Source organism: Coccinella septempunctata, chromosome 9 (assembly GCF_907165205.1).
Source record: "Coccinella septempunctata chromosome 9, icCocSept1.1, whole genome shotgun sequence".
Taxonomy (NCBI): domain Eukaryota; kingdom Metazoa; phylum Arthropoda; class Insecta; order Coleoptera; family Coccinellidae; genus Coccinella; species Coccinella septempunctata.
The window spans coordinates 8,576,081-8,593,947 of NC_058197.1; the positions used below are offsets into that span (position 1 = coordinate 8,576,081).

The 17,867-nt window shown below is 36.6% G+C and overlaps 2 protein-coding genes across 3 annotated transcripts in view; one reads left to right on the forward strand and one right to left on the reverse strand.

The window, feature by feature from the left end:
- Positions 1 to 561: 561 nt before the first annotated feature.
- Positions 562 to 17,867, reverse strand: part of LOC123319824 — a 30,603-nt gene continuing 13,297 nt past the window's right edge. Inside the window, exons 7-9 of the mRNA XM_044906780.1 lie at positions 1,452 to 1,604; positions 959 to 1,221; positions 562 to 820 (exon numbers count right to left, since the gene is read on the reverse strand). Coding sequence (XP_044762715.1) covers positions 1,483 to 1,604 — 122 coding nt within the window. The 3' untranslated portion in view covers positions 562 to 820; positions 959 to 1,221; positions 1,452 to 1,482. The remainder of the gene's footprint in view (positions 821 to 958; positions 1,222 to 1,451; positions 1,605 to 17,867) is intronic.
- On the forward strand, positions 1,920 to 5,034 carry LOC123319825 (lymphocyte expansion molecule-like). 2 transcript variants are annotated; one of them, XM_044906781.1, is made up of 5 exons: positions 1,920 to 2,163; positions 2,515 to 2,738; positions 2,811 to 3,150; positions 3,224 to 3,358; positions 4,743 to 5,034. In XM_044906781.1, exons 1-5 carry the CDS (start codon positions 1,958 to 1,960, stop codon positions 4,948 to 4,950), a joined length of 1,113 nt encoding a protein of 370 aa, XP_044762716.1. In that variant the 5' UTR covers positions 1,920 to 1,957; the 3' UTR covers positions 4,951 to 5,034. The 2 variants fall into 2 exon arrangements, with proteins under 2 accessions (XP_044762716.1, XP_044762717.1); XM_044906782.1 differs by having other exon boundaries at positions 2,028 to 2,167.

Sequence of the window (17,867 nt, forward strand, 5' to 3'; positions counted from 1 at the left end):
CAATAAAAATTAGCCATAAAGGTCACAAAAATCAGTTTTTTTGAATTATCTCCTCCCCTGGGCTTCAACTCTTTTTCGCATTCATTATAAAAGTTGTAGAGCATAGCATTTTCTAAAAATTTTGTCCTAAGCAATTTTTTCTACGTTCAAACGTTTTTGAAATATATGGCGATTAATGCGAGGCGTTAAGCGATATATACTGAAGCGAAAATTTACTCGTTGGAAAATAGTACATTCTAAGGTCCAGTCAGAGACAATACTAAAATTTTCATGACTAATTTCGAAATTGTCATTTTAGAAATACCTTGTCATTTTGACAATTGTATGAATGTAGATTAGACTGGGATTCTACATTGACCTTGCCCTTTCGCATGTGTGGCTAAGCTCCTCGCCCTTATATCGCCTCTAACTCGAGAACGGTTGAGAGTATGTAAAATTGCTTCAGACAAAAGTTGTGTAGAATTTTATTATCTAAAACTTTCATAATGAATACAAAAACGATTAGAAGTACAGGCAGGGGAATATTCGAAAAAAAAAGCATTTTATCCAAGTGTCAGATTAAGAAAACCGCCCTTGATTAATGTCAGATTAATGGGTCAACACGTCTACAACACCGAGATTAACTTGGCTACGAAGGTCTTTCCAATATCTTCCTCGTTCACCTCCACAGCAGTCTTTTTTCGGTCCTTCTTCTTGAGATGCGTATCAGACCTTGGGCTTTCAGATGAGGTTGGTCCGAAACCAATTTTGAAAGTCTTCTTCGAGGACTCTGGAATCGTCAAATATGTGTCCTCTTCTATCAGCTGGAAATATGGAGATCCTAAAGAAAAATAGAGCAATTATTCAATTTACTTGTAAACATTGGCATGAAAACGAACAAACTAGCGACATGGCCGAATAACAGTACACAGCATTCTACTCAAAAGCAATAAAGTATCCTGAAGCCTTAAGAACGAACCTTTTTTAATCGAAAATTCGTTTTCAATGGAGGAATATCTCTTCTTCTGTCAGTTCATCGGAGAAACTGGATCTGACATGTTTCTTTGGTGATGAACCAGACGTTTCATTGCCATCGTCCTTTTTATTCTTGGTCTTTTTTCTCAGGAAGGCGTTAGAACGACTCTTAGACTCTCCCTCAGAGGGCAAATGAAGGATTCTGCCCTCTAACTCGCACACTTTTTCCAAGGAAACTTGCACAGCTTGAAGTGAGTCGTTCACCACCTGTGGAAAATATTGTCTACTTATAAAGTACCGATCTGAAGACTTGAAATCACTCAGGGAATATCCGTGAGATGACGTTTAAAATTTAAAATAACTTTGAAAACGTTATCTTTCAGCAAAGTACTAGTTTTCAACTTGCTATTTCTGGATACATCGGGCAGATAATTGTTTTTGAAGCATCTTCCAGTACGTTTATGACTTTCCGGAGTAAAAAAGTGGATAATTCTCACCTCAAAAGGAACCTCCAAATATTTGCCCCTTTTAACAACCACACGTAAAACTTTGGAAGATGGGTCTAATCGAACATTTGGTGTAGCTGCTTCTGCTGATAGTAAGAACTGATATATAGTTCTTTCTGCTTTTATATCCATGTACTCCAGCACCTAAAATTATAAGAAAAGCTACAGCATTTTCATGAATCTAACTGAAAGACTTCCTTTCAATATTCTGCCCCAATTTCGAAATTATTCATCATTAGGTAAGGCTGAATCAACTATGTTGAATGTACGGAAAATAAAATCCCACATGATTTACCTAATTGTTAAGACAGAAATCAGGATATTCAACACTATGAAATTGTGGTGACAAAACCTATTTTTTCTCCCACCAGTGCCAGCAGGAAAACATAAGGGGTCCCCTATATATGAAATATCTGGATAATTGTCAAGACTATGTCAACAATTGTCATTTGAGAAACTTTTCGTCAGTTTTGTACCTCTACAATTTTTTTTTCAAAATGGTCAAAAGATCGGCCGATCAGTCCAGAAACAAAACGATAACGCCTCGTGGTTTTTCGAGCTCCACACCACGTTTCGCTCGTCTTGGTCTCCATCCGTCCTTGGACACGTCTGGAACCTTGAGAAAAGTCAACAGTCGAGGAGGACCGGGACAGTACGACATTGGTTTTGTACGATGTCCAATCAAAAAAACCGCCGAATGCAAGTGGGTGAGCATTTTAGGTCCTGGATAATTCAACCAAAGAATATATCAACTCTTGATACTTTTTGATACAAGCCTCAGTGTGTGCTTGACTTGTTGTGATGTCGAGACTCTCGTCGAAAGTATACAGTTCAACTTCACCCACCTGAAGATGCTATTGTGATAGCTAAACACGTATCGTGGTTTGAAAACTCATTTTTTTCAACAAGTTTCGGCCACATCGATTCAATATGATCAGTTAGCTGCTTGAATACTTTTCCAGTGCTTCCCTCATTCACCAAAATCACAACTCATCCACAAAACACCGTCTATCAGATGAGGTTGGAGTAAATTGACATCAGCGTTCATTTTCAGATGGACGCGCATGGTGGAACTGGAGGAATTTTCAAAATTCTTAGGCTACAGAAATGCCCCCATCCTAGAAGCTAGGGCGTTCCAGAGGATACACAGAGGCCCAGGGACTTACAATATTCCTGACGATATAGACAAGCGAAAATCCTGTTCTGTGGTCGAGAACAAAGGCTTCACGACCGAGCGGAAGTTCTGTAGCCACTTCAAGTACAACTTCCCTCCAATGAGTGAGTTGAAAGAATCTACTCCTGTGCCACGAAAGAGTAAAATTGATATACTCAAACACTTTTTCCCAACAGACACATACTTCCGAGACATCTTCGCCAAGCACCCATCGTCGAAGAAACCCTTCGGCAAGGTACAACGTTTTGAATGGGATGGCCTGGTGAAACGCTTCAAGGACACTGAACCATCCTTCAAATTGCCGCCCAACGTGTACAACGTCCCTGATCCCAAGAGTCTCGAGGCACTGATCAAACGCGTGGTGTCAACCAAGGGTCCCTACAACCTCTTCACTGGGAAAAGGGACGGCACTTCCATCAAGAACCATTTCTCCCCACCATACACCATCGTGCCAGACTGGTACCATTTGGAACCAAGCGATATTGACGTTATGTTGCACCATCCGATGAAGAGCAGGTGTTTTTTTTTTTCGTTCGAACAACATTTATAGAAGCAAAGTTGCTACATACATTGATAAGTTCCCTTTTAGATATGGAAAATTTTTCCAAGAGGAACGTTTTCCTAAGAAGCCCACCTCGAGGATGCAGATAGCGAATTTGACGATGTGTTATAAAGACCCCGAAGAGCCTGGACCTGGTCACTATGATCTGTCCAGAGAGTATAGGTAAAGGCATCCCATTTTTCTAACGATCCTGAAATTGCAAATGTGTGTTGTTACGAAAGACTCTCTAAGTACGACTCTCTAGCGTCCAGTTGCAGGAAAGTCCATTGAAATTTAATACTTCATTAAAATCTTAATTCTCTATTTTCCCCTTCAAAAATGACAGTTTTAAATTTTGATAGGGCACCAAATCTTAATGGACTTTCTGGCAACTGGGCCTAAGTCTTTAAGTTTTGAACAAGTTAAGGTGAGGTTGGGTTAGGTTAGGTTAGGTCTGAGTCTTGGAGTTTTGAACAAGGTTAGGTAGCCATAGAACTATTTCAGACTATTCTTCTTCCTCCTGCGGCCCTCCTTTCGGGCTGAGTCTTGTGACCCATTGTTCAACCGCAAGCAGTTGGAGTGACTCACATCTTGAGACACGCTGACAATAATGCCACAACTCTACAGAGGAAAGCCCCCCTCATCATAAGAAAACTCTTATTGGCAGGTGAACATAATATGGCACAAAGAAAAACCTGTAGGTACCACTGCTTTTAATGTTTATTGAACAGGTGGCCAGTTACTGCACCAGCCACCAGACTGAGGTATGTCCTCCGAAGGGCTAATAGTCTTTTCACCTCAGGCTTCGACTGCTTGAAATCTCTTCCGTGCTCCATTCAGAGAAAAATTTTCTACCTGGATGTCGAAAAAAGAGGCTCCTGGCAGATGCACGACAGATGGGAAGCGCTGGTCCTGGACCAGCAAAGGCAGAGCCTTCCTAAATTCCCCTAGTAACTAGTAGAAATGCATTTCAGGCTTCTTCGACTACCACGGCAATCACGGCATACATGGATGTATTTTCTGGTGTATGCTCTTTGGATATTTTTCAGCGTACAGACAAGAAGAGCATACAGCAGTTACGCTATAAGCACTATAGGACAGTCCTTTCTGAGGAATCTTTGTCCCTGTTCCAGTCTCTAAGAGCTCCACTTTCGCCACAGCGAGGTACACAGGAGGACAGAGGGAACAAGATATTGATCAGAAATCAAGAAATATTTCACCTGTGATGTTTGATGATGGAGACTGAATACTTGGTGGATGATTATTTGGGCTGTTTCCATCATCTCATCTGTTGTTGAAAGTGATCCCTTTATACTGCGGTCTATTCGGCAGTTTTTCAGATTAAAAACCAAATCATTTAGGATAAATGTTCACTTGGATAACAATTCAATGTATCGGCATCGACAGGAGTATACCAAAAAAAAACCAATTGCTCGGAGCATGGTACGATTCTTTTTTACCGATGTCTCCCTGAAGTAATTTTCTTATCTCAAACACGACAACTTTTTTTTCAACACATTGATTGAATAGTAGAATATAAATTCACCATGGGTACCATTTATTCCAGTTTCAAGCCTCAGGAAGAAGTTGTGCATGCCTTCGGATCCTCGAATATGAACCAAAGACCTCCGACACCCTGGCCCATTCACCCCGGTCCTGGAAGGTACTTCATCAAAACTCCGTCATGTCGAAAGAAGACCAAGCCATCATGGGTGTTTCTGAGCAAACTCGAAAGGGCCTTTTTCGACAAACCAGAATCCTACGCGGATTTTTGATGGTTGAGATTTTATTCCGTTGAAAATTCGAGCGTCTGCATTCGAAGAATCGAATATATTTATTCCAATACATTCTCATCTCAATGTTTTAGTTATTTTTGTACTTTTTTCAAGCTCTGAAGAATATCTATCTACTCTACTCATCATAATTATGTAAAAGGAACGGTTCAAATATCATTCTAATTAAAGTTTTATGATATCTTTATCATAAATAAATAAATAAATAAATAGAATAAAGATATCATAAAATTAGTAAAACTTCCACACATTTTATGATTTGATAGTGATTACATATAATTTGGACAGCAATTGCGCCCCTTAAATGTAACATTGGAGGAATTGTCCTACAATTCCGAGGACGAGGAAATCATTGTTCTCTAAACAGAAGTTAGTTTATTATGCAATTATGCATCAACTTAATCAGGGTCTACAATATAAAAGGCATAAATACGCATTTGTAGGTAGGTAAAGAGAGTTAGACGAGTGGAAAAGAGAGCCTATCATAGGTGTATTGGGAAGACAAATATGCTACACCTACTCACTGGAATCCTAACAGGACATTGCCGCTTCAGGAAGCACCTAATGGAAATGAGTCTAGTAGAAAATGACGATTTCAGATTCTTTGGCGACGAGGATGGAACTCCAGATAAGCTCTTGACAGAATTCTTCACCATTGCTAGCCAACGCAAAAAATGCTTCGGATGAGGAACTAGATGGATCAAGGAAGTAACCTCCTTGAAGCCACCTCAGATACTGTTATTTAAGTTTATTGAAACGATGGTACTGGTTAGTGAGCTGTAGACGAGATGGCGGGGAAAATAGCTCTTATGGAAGGAACAGTAGATCTTCAGGTTGCAGTGCAACGCAAAACCCTTTAGAATCTACAGCCTAGAATTTGTTTCAAAACAAAATTAATGTGCAGATCATTCTCCATCGCTGGCTACCACTTTTTTCCATCTCTCAGGCAATTTCCGGATTGCATTTCGAAATAATGCTTCTCAGGCGATCCAAGTTAGAGGCAAATTTTCGATTTCTGCTAAAGAAATCGTACTTCAGTTTACATGATTCTGCAAGCCCCCCCTCACGTTTGGTTCGACTTAAACTCAGCTTGCCCTTAAACTGTACAACTTAAGTGTTGCCTCAAGTCATCATAAAATTCAATAAATTCCGACAGCAGTGATTTGTTTTTCTTTGTGGACTCCACATACGATGAAATACTCACCGATTCGTTATCTGTAGGCGTGTAGGTTATAGGAATCTTCAGAAAACACTCACTTGAGGCGTTCAGAACCAGAGCGGACCATCCCACAAAATCTTCAATATTAAGCTAAGGTTGATTTTCGACACGTTATGATACATATTATAGAGTTACATTGAATATTCTCAGATACGATAATGCTATAAAATTTACCGCCACCGGATAGGATAGTCCACCCTTTCGATCCTAATTAAAAATCGGGACCATATCGGACTAGGTGGCTTGGTCCGCTTTGGCATTTCTGACAGTGATCAATAGCTAACGAAAAGTGAATGCTAAAATTCGCTATTTTGAGTTGTTTATTTGTTGAAATATTGAAGTACCAGTTCGAAAATTATGCAATCGAGTTTCTCATCTGAATGTACATCCCACGAGATAGGAGGTAAGTTTTTTTGTATTTGAAATAAAGTTATTTTATATTCAATCAATTCGCATCTAATATTTAGGCACAAACTCAGATGTTCGTCGTGAACTCCTAGAGTTTGAAGATTACGGAAGTTCTGAGGATAACCTGCTGCGTGATTCAGAGTTTGAGAGTGAAACGAATATTGTTGAACAAGAAACGAAGTTGAAAAAGTTAGAGGAGAAACTGAAATCAAGAAAGAGGAGAAGAAGCGAGAGTGAATGGAAAAAAAACAAACGGAAATATTTACGAGCTAGGGGTCAATGTTATACCAATGTCAAAGGCGAAACTGTCCGCGCTAAAATATTCTTTCCTGCAGATAACTGCTGTAAGTTAGAATGTTTTAAGGTAATAGGTCCAGAAATCCAAACGGATATAAACAATAAATTTTATGGTCTTGCCAATTTCGACGCGCAGACTGGATATATATTTTCGCAAGTCAAAGTTAAGCCAGTTGCTCGTCATTACTCCTCAACTGCTGCCAGTTCTACTAACAAATCGAAATATTTGACGAGGGAATATTATTTACCTAACAGCGAAGGAAGTGACGTAAGAATTTGCAAAAATTTCTTCAAGAAAATTTTAATGGTATCAGACGGTAAAATTGATAGAACCCTTAAAAAAAAACTAATTTAATGGTACCTAAGGATCAACGAGGTCGTCACCCTCCTGCGAATAAAACCCCCGTAGAATAAAATTGAAGGTGTTTGTGACTTCATCAGATCATTTCCAACATATATTTCTCATTACTCGAGGAATAAGACGGATAGAAAATACCTTAGTCCTGACTTGAATATTAGAATTCTGTATACTGAGTATAAGAAAAAAACTGCTAATCCTGTGTCAGAATTCAAGTTTCGCGATGTGTTCAACACTAAATTTGATCTTCATTTTCACCCACCTATTGTAGACTCCTGTAAGACGTGTGACTCTCTACAAAATAAAATAAAATATGAAGTTGATGAAGGAAAAAAACAACAACTAAATTTTCAATTAGAACTTCATCAGCGCAAAGCACAACAACTACGAGATGCTATGAATAAAGATGCGGGAATTTCAAAAGACGAAGTTACAGTTATAGCTTTCGACCTGATGAAAACATTGCCTACACCTGTTATCTCCACCGGTATAACATATTATAAGAGGCAATTATGGACCTACTGTTTGGGAGTCCACAACTTGCAGAGTACTGAAGCTACAATGATTGTATGGGATGAATCTATAGCATCTCGTGGTGCTCAAGAAATAGGATCATGCCTGATGAATTATATAAGACACAACGTGAAGACCAAAAAAGTTATAATGTATTCTGACGGTTGCGGTGGTCAGAACAGAAATATTAAGATGGCTCTTATTTGCCAATACATGGCTCAATCACAGGAATTTGAGGTAGACGAAATTCAGCACAACTTTTTGGTTAGCGGCCATTCGTTTCTTGTGTGTGACAGAGATTTTGGTGTCATTGAAAAAAATAAAAAATTCTTTCCGAATATTTATGTCCCCAATGATTGGGTGAATGTTATCACTGGGGCGAAGAAAAAAATCCTTTTAAAGTAGTTTTGATGAAGAAGGAGATGTTTTATTCTACAGTCAACTTAGAGAAATCGATTACGAACAGAAAGATAAGTTCAGATGCTAGAAAAGTTGAATGGTTGAAAATTCACTCGATTGTAATAAAAAAAGAGGATCCATTTATAATTTACTTCAAATATGGAATAAGCGAAGTTCAACCATTACAACAATTCGATATTCAAAAAAGAAACGCTTCGAAATATTGCTTCCAAGGACCTCTGCCTTTATTATACCCTAATGGAAACAGTGTGACTGCTGCAAAAAAGAAAGATCTTCTACAGTTAATTGAATTTATTCCGCCAATTTTTCACAATTTTTTTCACTCTTTGAGATGTTCGTCAGCAGCACGGGACGAAATTTCCATAGTGGTAAAAAATGATGATGATGTGAATCCTCTCGTTGATGAAACTTATGTATAATTTTTTTTCAAAATAAGATACATTTTCCTGTAGAATCCGTTCGTTCCTATTTTTGTGTCATTTTTCTCAGAAGAATGTTAATTTTGTAATAAAAAATTTTAAAATCTGCTTTTTTTTTGTTATGATCCAATATGAAAAAATTTAAAAATATCAGAACCAATGCAGACCAACCCACATTATTTCCATTTCATTTGAAGATTTCATGTTATTTTTTCACTTGCAGCGAAAAACATCCCACCACAAGTATTCTGACAAGAAATGGATCGTAATAGAGCATTCTCAAATATTTGAAAAAATCTTAAAAAATCATTATTTTTGCAAACGTTTTTATCTGCATTCGTATCAGCAATGGGATGGTCCGCTCTGGTTCTCAGCGCCTGACTTGGTAACTGTACTGGCTCACTAGTATAGGTGTCTTGATATTAGACTCAATAAGGAATGAAGTACTATCTACGTCTCTGCTTACTAGGCGAATCATCTACCTTCTAGACCAATCTACGTCTCTGCTTACTAGACGAATCTACCTTCTAAACGGATTAACGTCTGCTTACTAGGCGAATCTACCTTCTAGACGAATCTACGTCTGCTCACTAGGCGAATCTACCTTCTACAGCAATCTACGTCTTTGCTTACTAGGCGAATCTAACTTCTAGACAAATCTACGTATCTGATCACTAGGTGAATTTACCTTCTAGAGGAATCTACCTTCTAGACGAATCTACGTCTCTGCCTACTAGGCGAATCTATCTTCTAGACAAATCTACGTATCTGATCACTAGGTGAATTTACCTTCTAGACGAATCTACATCTGCTTACTAGGCGAATCTACTTCTAGACAAATCTACGTCTCTGCTTACTAGGCGAATCTACCTTCTAGACAAATCTACGTCTCTGCCTACTAGGCGAATCTACCTTCTAGAGCAGGGTTTCTTAACCTTTTTCTAGCTATGGACCCCTTTCAATATTTCGCAGAGCTCACGGACCCTTTCTGAAAAAATAAAAAGAACGAGATTTGGATTTTGCCAGATTTTATTATTTACGATAAGTACGCAATGTACATCAGTTTCAAACTTAATGTTGAGACATAATGGTCATGGACCCCCGACTTTTGTTAAATGGACCCCTTAGGGGTCCATGGACCACTGGTAAAGAAACCCTGTTCTAGAGTAATCTACCTTCTACAAGAATCTACGTATTTGCTTACGAGGCGAATCTATTTTCTAGACCAATCTACGTCTCTCCTTACTAGGCGAATCTACCTTCTAGACAAATCTACGTCTCTGCCTACTAGGCGAATCTACCTTCTAGAGGAACCTACCTTCTAGACGAATCTACGTCTTTGCTTACTAGGCGAATCTACCTTCTAGAGGAATCTACCTTTTAGACGAATCTACGTCTCTGCTTACTAGGCGAATCTACTGTTATGATCCGTTTTATATCAATCCCTTTATTGTCAACCTGTCATGAATAAAAAAAATTTAAATTTAGTTTAAACGGATTCATAAACCTTTTGAAATTGATTTAATACTAACTTTCAATGAATTTTGAAATATTTTTCTATTAACTCTTTCTCAAGGGGGTTCTCAGCTGTAAAGTGCTTTATGATATTTATCAATGATATATTATATATAAAAAAATTTAATATTCAATCAACAAACTATAATCAATCAGAAAATAATAAAGTACAAACACTTAAATACTAATTACTAAATTACCTTACTTTATATCTCTGATTGTCCTGTCAATATCACTTCACGAAAGTTAGCTCCTATGACACTACTTATCTGATATGAAGTCTATGCTCTGTCACTGGTCGAATTCATTATTGTTGTACTATATTGTTGTCAAAATTTCGGAAATTTTCTCAATATCTCTTGAAGAATCTCCATGTTTCTATCAAATTTGTCTTTCTTTCTTCTTTAATTTGTCATGTATTATATCACCTCCATATTAGGATTTTCTCCCATCAAAGTTTATGTTTATCCTTGTATTCAATTTTTCAATTCAAGATCTCATAAGAGATTATAACATTCTCGAACTCCGAACTCTATACATACTGCATCGATAATATTCAATCTTTCAATATTCAAATTACAAAAACATTACTTTCATTCATACTCTCAAAAAAATTCTGACAAATCTATTTTTTTGTTTCCTGTCATCTTGAAATTTCCAAATCTGAGCATCTATGATAATTTAAATATCCTCATTAATGCTAACAAATGTAACAATTTTCTAAAATTCGAAGAACAACTAACTAGCCTAGATCTTATTAGAACTGAGAAACCTCTTTGAAATTTCCAACTGAAAAATTCTTTTATATGAAACTAAATTTTGTACGATTTGAATTGTTACTCACGACAATTCAACAATACATTCATTTGGTTAAAACTGAACCATAACAAATTCTCCAAAATTAAAAATTTTTATTTTTCAAATTGAAGATTCTGAAAATGAAAATTTTATATTTTCAAACAAAACTCTTGGATTCAACTAACCTACTTGAAACCTTCAATGATTGCTTCATAATAAAAAACAAAAGAAAACAGAAGTGAAGTTCAAAAAAAAAATTTTTTTTTTTTTTTAGTTGACTCTTTTCTCTATTTTCAATACTCATTTCTTGACTGTACAAATATATATCATTGATATTGAAGATACCACGTACTCTATCTGTATTAATCTCTTTCAATCGATAACTATTTAAATTGTTTTCACTATCAATCATATATGGTCCTTCAAAAGGAGGTAATAGTTTTGCACAAATATTTTTCTTTTTATCAGATATTCTTTTAGATCGGACAATAACTAAATCTCCTTTCTTAAATATAATTTTCTTCTTTTTCTTCTTCTCCATCCTTTTAAGATATTTCTCTCCACTTTTTTTAACTTCCTTCTAATTTCTTGTAAGATGTCATCATAATTTCTTTCTTCTAGGTTTTATGATGCCTTGTTCATATATTCAGGTATGGAAACTCTCTTATTGAAACTGGTAATATATTTAAAAATGATTGAAAGATATAATATGAAATTATTCATTGACAACTGTCAATAGGTAACTCGGATTTTCACTCGTTCCCAACATCTCCCTTTCTGAGTTCAAAATCTTTCAGGTAACGTGGAATTCGTTTAGTTCTAGTTGGTCTAACTTCACATCGAGGCTCTGCAGATATGTCCATTTCTTGTTGACTATTTTGTACAACGCGGTCTGGGATAACTTCAAGGATAGGCTCGGGTTGAAGTAGTTCCCTTGATTCGGCTGATGAAGTCGTGGCCACATTTTTTCCCTGGTTCCTAGATATCTCAAAGGATTCCATCAGAATTTCGAGGGGCAGAATGTCATTCTCGTTACCAGAACACTTAACATATCTTTTCTTCAACTGATTTGCATGTACTCTCAAAATTCTCTGGGAATTTTCAAGTGATATTTCATACATGACATTCCCGATCTTGTCGGTGATTCTTCCAGGTTTCCATTTGTAACTATTATTACTATGAACTTGGCAATAAATCATATCACCAATTTCAAATGATTTGGAAGGTATAGCATCATTGTCGTTATCTTGATGACCTACTCGAGATGGCAACAATAGGTCAAGAGTTGTTCTAACTTTCCTACCGAGGAGCACTTCTGCTGGAGATGTTCCATTTGGCGTATAACGGCTTGGAGTAGTTCGGTAAGTCGCTAAAAATGTCTGAATCTGTTGTCCCAATGGTTGTCCACCCCTTTCAATTTTTCTCAATGCTCGTTTGAAAGTATCGACAAACCTTTCCACTTGACCATTAGATTGCGGGTGGTAGGGTGCTGTCCTTATGTGATCGATTCCATTTTGTTTGCAAAATATTTGAAAACTTTGACTGCAAAATTGACTTGCATTATCGGAAACAAGAATTTGGGGATTTCCGAATCTTGCAAAAATTTCTTCCAATGTTCTGATAATGAATGCAGTTGTCGTAGTTTTCATGTTCACTATTTCTGGCCATTTCGAATAAGCATCAACAACAATCATAAAGAAATCTCCTTTAATTGGTCCTGCAAAATCTATATGAAGTCGTTGCCAGGGCCCTTCCGGTGTAGTCCATGGCAAAAATGGAATTCTCGGAGGAGATTTTGCCGCTTCAGCACAACTTGAACATTTTCTGACGAAATCTTGAATATCTGCATCAATATTTCTCCAGTAAACGTAACTCCTTGCAAGGGATTTCATTCTTTCTTGTCCTGGATGACCTTTATGTAATCGGTGCAGAATACGACGCTTGAAAATTTCTGGAACTACCACGCGTTCTGCGAACATCAAACATCCATCAACGACTGAAAGGTTATCTCTTCTATCGTAGAATGATTTGAGTTCTTTATTCAATTCAACATTTCTTGGCCAGGTATCCTTTTGTACGTATTCAATTATGTTTTGAAGGTTCCTGCATTTGGAAGTTTCTTGTTGAATCATCCTGTGAGTAACTGGAAGTGCATCAATGGCAATATTCAGAACCTGTAGGACCTCTGCTTCAATTCTTATTGAAGAAATTATATATTCCTCATCTTGAACTGCATCGAAGTTGATCAGCCTTGAAAGTATATCAGCGTGTCCAAAATTTTCTGTTTTAACATATTCGATTTCAAAATCGTATGCTTTCAGAATAAGAGCATACCGTTGCAACCGATTTGCTATATGCACAGGAATGCCTTTTTTTGAGCCAAATATTGCAAGTAATGGCTTGTGATCAATTTGAAAAATCACACGGCGACCATATATCATACGATGGAACTTTTTCGCTGCAAATACTAGTGCAAGAGCCTCTTTTTCTATCTGGCTGTACTTTTTTTCTGTGTCTGTGAGCGATCTAGAAGCATGATAGATTGCTTTCATAGATCCATCTTGGAATTTATGGAATATGCAAGAGCCAATACCACTATTAGAGGCATCAGCTGCTACTACAATGGGAAGTTCTGGGTTGTAGTGAGTCAATAGGAGATTCGATTGTAAAATTTCCTTAAATTTGTCGAAAGATTGCTTACAATCAATACTCCATTTCCATTTTACATTCTTTTTCAACAATTGGTCGAACGGTTTCCGAAGTTCGTGCATATTCCTAACGAATTTCCCGTAATAATTAATTGCTCCTAGATAAGAACGTAGTGTAGATATATCGTGTGGTGGGGGCATATGGATAACTGCTTCAATCCTTGAAGGATCGGGCTTTATTCCGTGTTGATTGATAATATTTCCCAAATATTTGATTTCGGGTAGATTGAACTTACATTTTTGAATCTTGAGATGAAACCCGAATTCACGAATTCTCTGTAAAACGTTCAACAAATTCCGTTGATGGTCTTCTATATTTTTTCCAGAAATGATGATGTCATCAATATTTGCTGCTGTTCCTTCCAATCCTGATATCATCGTTTCGATAATTTGCTGAAACAATGTTGGAGCTACTTTGATTCCAAATGGAAGCCTATTGTAAGAAAATAAGCCTTTATGAGTATTGATTGTGAGGTACTTTCTTGAATTTTCCTGGACCTCAACTTGTAAAAATGCATCAGACAAGTCAATAACGCTGAATACTTTTGAATTGGCTAATTTCGAAAAAATATCATCCAAGGTGGAAAGAGGGAATTGATGAGGTTGAAGAGCATCATTCAACCCTGTCGAATAATCTCCACAGATACGTAAACTCCCATTTGCCTTTTTCTTTACTACAATAGGTGCAGCCCATTCAGAATAATCAACTGGAGAAATTATGCCAAGATCTTGAAGTCGATTCAGTTCATCTTCAATTTGTGCCTGTGCAGCGTAAGCCACTGGTCGTTTTGGACGAAAAACTGGTTTAGTTTCTCGCGACACATGCAATTCCACCTTCATTTTTTTGCAAAGACCAAGTCTATCATCAAATATATCAGGAAATTTCTCCTGTAATTCTTGAACATTTTGTGGATTACTATTCGGAATTGAGGGTAACATATCTTTTCTTGACACAGACATCACATTACAAATAGAATTCAGTGGGATATCCCACAATCCAAACATCGTGATCCAATCGATTCCCAATAAATTGAGATTCTTCACTGGACTAACATAGCATTTTCCTGAATATGATTGATTGTTAAAGGCTATGTTGCATTTGAATTCTGAAATGAGAGGAAGTTGTTGACCGCTTGCATTTTTGACTAAATTTTTCGTTGGGAAACATTGAGGCTTTCCTAGTTTGGTCCACGTTTCCTCCGATATTATGGTGATATCTGAGGCAGTATCGATTTGCAGATTGACCTTTACGCCATTGATCATTAATTGCAGATATTTGCGTCCTGTTAGTGAATTCACCTGAGATATTATGTTGCTTCTGTAATTGCTGTTCTGCTTGTAGTTCCTCCTCTTATTCTTGCCACAAAACCCTTCCTTGTGACCAATTTTCTTGCAGTTTTTACATGTGTGATTCCGGTAGGTACAATCCTTGGCAAAATGCATCTGACCACAATACCAACATGCTGATTTTGGTCTATCTCTGCTTGAATAAATATTCGATTCTACTTTATCTTTCTTATTGTCATCATACGATTTCTTTGACGACCATAATTTCTTTTTTGAAATTGCGTTTACCATTGATGTGTTAGAATGTTCTACCATTGCGGTATCTTTTTTAAAATTGATTATACGCTGACATTCAGAAATTAAATCTTCAAGGTTGAGAGATTCTGAGTTTTTCCCATCAATTTTCGATAATAGTCGTGATCTCACATCTGAATCGTCAACAGACTCAAGCCCACACACGAAAATAAGACATTTGAATTGATCAGCTGTTATTTTCCTGATGTCAAAGTCTTCACAAAACTTATTCACCTTTGCAGCATATGCAACGAAATCTTCCGCACTGTTTTTAGTAAGTTTCATACACTGATAACGAGTGTTAAAAATTGAAGTTTTCTTTCCGAACATTTCTTTGAGTTTAGCTACTGTTTCTTTGAAATCGATTTCTTTAGGCTCTTTTGGCAAAATAAGATTGATAAATTGTTGATGAACTTGTGTGTCCAATTTCCTGAGTAAAAGTCTCACTTTAGCTGGATCTGAGAGTTTTTGTGCATCCTCGATGAACAAACTCTCATAACGTCGGTACCATGCATCGAAAGTAATGTTGTTTTCTGGATCATAGTGGAATTCAGTGATTCCATTGCCTAGAGTTTCCATACGAAATTCTTCACTTACTTCTGCAGACTTTGGTAAAACTTCACTTGACTTGAAACTCTGAGACAGAAGTAAAAGAAATTCTTGTTGATTCTTCATCAATTGATCCTGCTGAAGCTGCGCCTGTACTTGTTGGGCTTTGATGAATTCTGTTATGGTTTTTTGGAATTGCTCCGACATGATAATTATTCACAGTATCCTCGTCGCCACTTTTATGATGCCTTGTTCATATATTCAGGTATGGAAACTCTCTTATTGAAACTGGTAATATATTTAAAAATGATTGAAAGATATAATATGAAATTATTCATTGACAACTGTCAATAGGTAACTCGGATTTTCACTCGTTCCCAACACTAGGTCATACCAGTGTCTTTCAGGTTTTATTTGCTTCATCAAAAATAATGGAGTTTCCTCTGTTGTTGTATTTGGAATTGAATTTAAAAAAAATTCTACCTTTTGTAATTGTAGATCCCAAGACTTGTGATTTCCTTCAACTGATATCCTCAAAAATTTCAACACTTCTTGTATAAACCTTTCTGACGGATTTGATTCAGGATGTCTTATGCTGGTATAATTAATAGTAAGTTTACACATGCATGGATTTACCGGCGCCAGTCTTAACGCCAGTTCAACTTTCACGCCAGTGAGCGTTTACACGGTTTCCAATGTTTTGCACGCCAGTTGCAATCATCATGTCTCGAAAGGACCTTGTAAAAAATTGTCGAAAAATTGCAAAATCGATAATTGATAGTATGATTGAAGATTTAGAACGGAAGAAACGACATAAAAGAAAAAGTCACTTATGGGTGCGCAATTGGATTTCCCAGAGACCAATAATGGGTGCTTCAAATTCTCTTTTAAAAGAACTTTCAACGGAAGACACCCAAATTCTTCAATATTCATTAATCGTGCTCTTTGTAAATAGCCATTTTCCCTAGCATCTTTATTTTTGTACATTCCAGAATGCACCTTCCACAAACAATAAGGAACTTGTTCATACAATTGTAAAAACTGTATATTATGGTTTCTGATTTCCATTTCTTCTCTTTTTTGTTCATCGTCAAAACACAAAACTCACAAAAGAACCAAAGTAAACTATTAAACTGTGCCCCTAACCTTAAAAGTGATTTGCCGCTGCATAAACAATATTCATTGGCGTGCACGGAATGTGTTTACATTTGCAAGTTGTAATTTCACTGGCGCAAGAAAAGATACTGGCGCATAAATTTTGGAAGCGACCAAAATTTTTAATCCATGCATGCCTGGATAACGTTTGCACGCCAGTAAGTGTTTACATATGCATTTTAAAGTTACAGGCGCGCCAGAAGTCACCGGCGCCAGTAAATCATTGCATGTGTAAACCTACTATAAATGTAATATTCATTTGTTGACAAAATTTCCTAAATCTATTATTCTGAAAATATGTGGCATTATCCAAAATTACTCTATTTGGTTTTCCAATTTCTTCTACATATTGTCTTACTCTTCTTATAATTGTATTGACTTTAGTGTTCGGGCATGCATACAATTTAATGTATTTCAAGAAAATATCCACCATTATGAAAATAAATTTATTTCCTCTTTCTGTCATTATTAACTCCCCAAGAAAATCTATAGCAACTGTATCCAATTTTCCTTCTACAAATATATTTCTTGGTTCATTGTCATTCGCAAAATTCTTGTTTTTATTCATTTGACATATCTTACAATGTTTGGTGATATTTTTACTGATCGTCCCATCCTTCTTCGATATATAATTTTCCCGGAATATCAACCAAATTTTTCTGCTTCCTGGATGACCATATTCTTCATGTAACTCTGTTAAAATTTCTCTCGCTAATCTTTCACTTATGACATATAAATCCTTCTCCCCTGTTCTTTTTATATAGATATCATCAATCTTTGTACAATTCTTCAATTCTTGTGTTGTCATTTTGCTTTGTTCTTCTACTATATTCTTCTTCGAAAATAATCCTTCGTTCTCCCTTAGAATATTCATTCCAATTTGTACTTTTCTATTTTCTTTTCTCCCTTTTTCATCATCTCTTGTTAATATGTCTGCTACTATATTATTTTTTCCCTTT

Bases quoted from the DNA above. Each gene is read 5' to 3' on its own strand.
- LOC123319825 (XM_044906781.1), top strand. From the start codon at position 1,958: ATGGTCAAAAGATCGGCCGATCAGTCCAGAAACAAAACGATAACGCCT. The intron at 2,164-2,514 runs GTGGGTGAGCAT...GTTCATTTTCAG, and splicing joins AAAAAAACCGCCGAATGCAA to ATGGACGCGCATGGTGGAAC. The intron at 3,151-3,223 runs GTGTTTTTTTTT...GTTCCCTTTTAG, and splicing joins CACCATCCGATGAAGAGCAG to ATATGGAAAATTTTTCCAAG.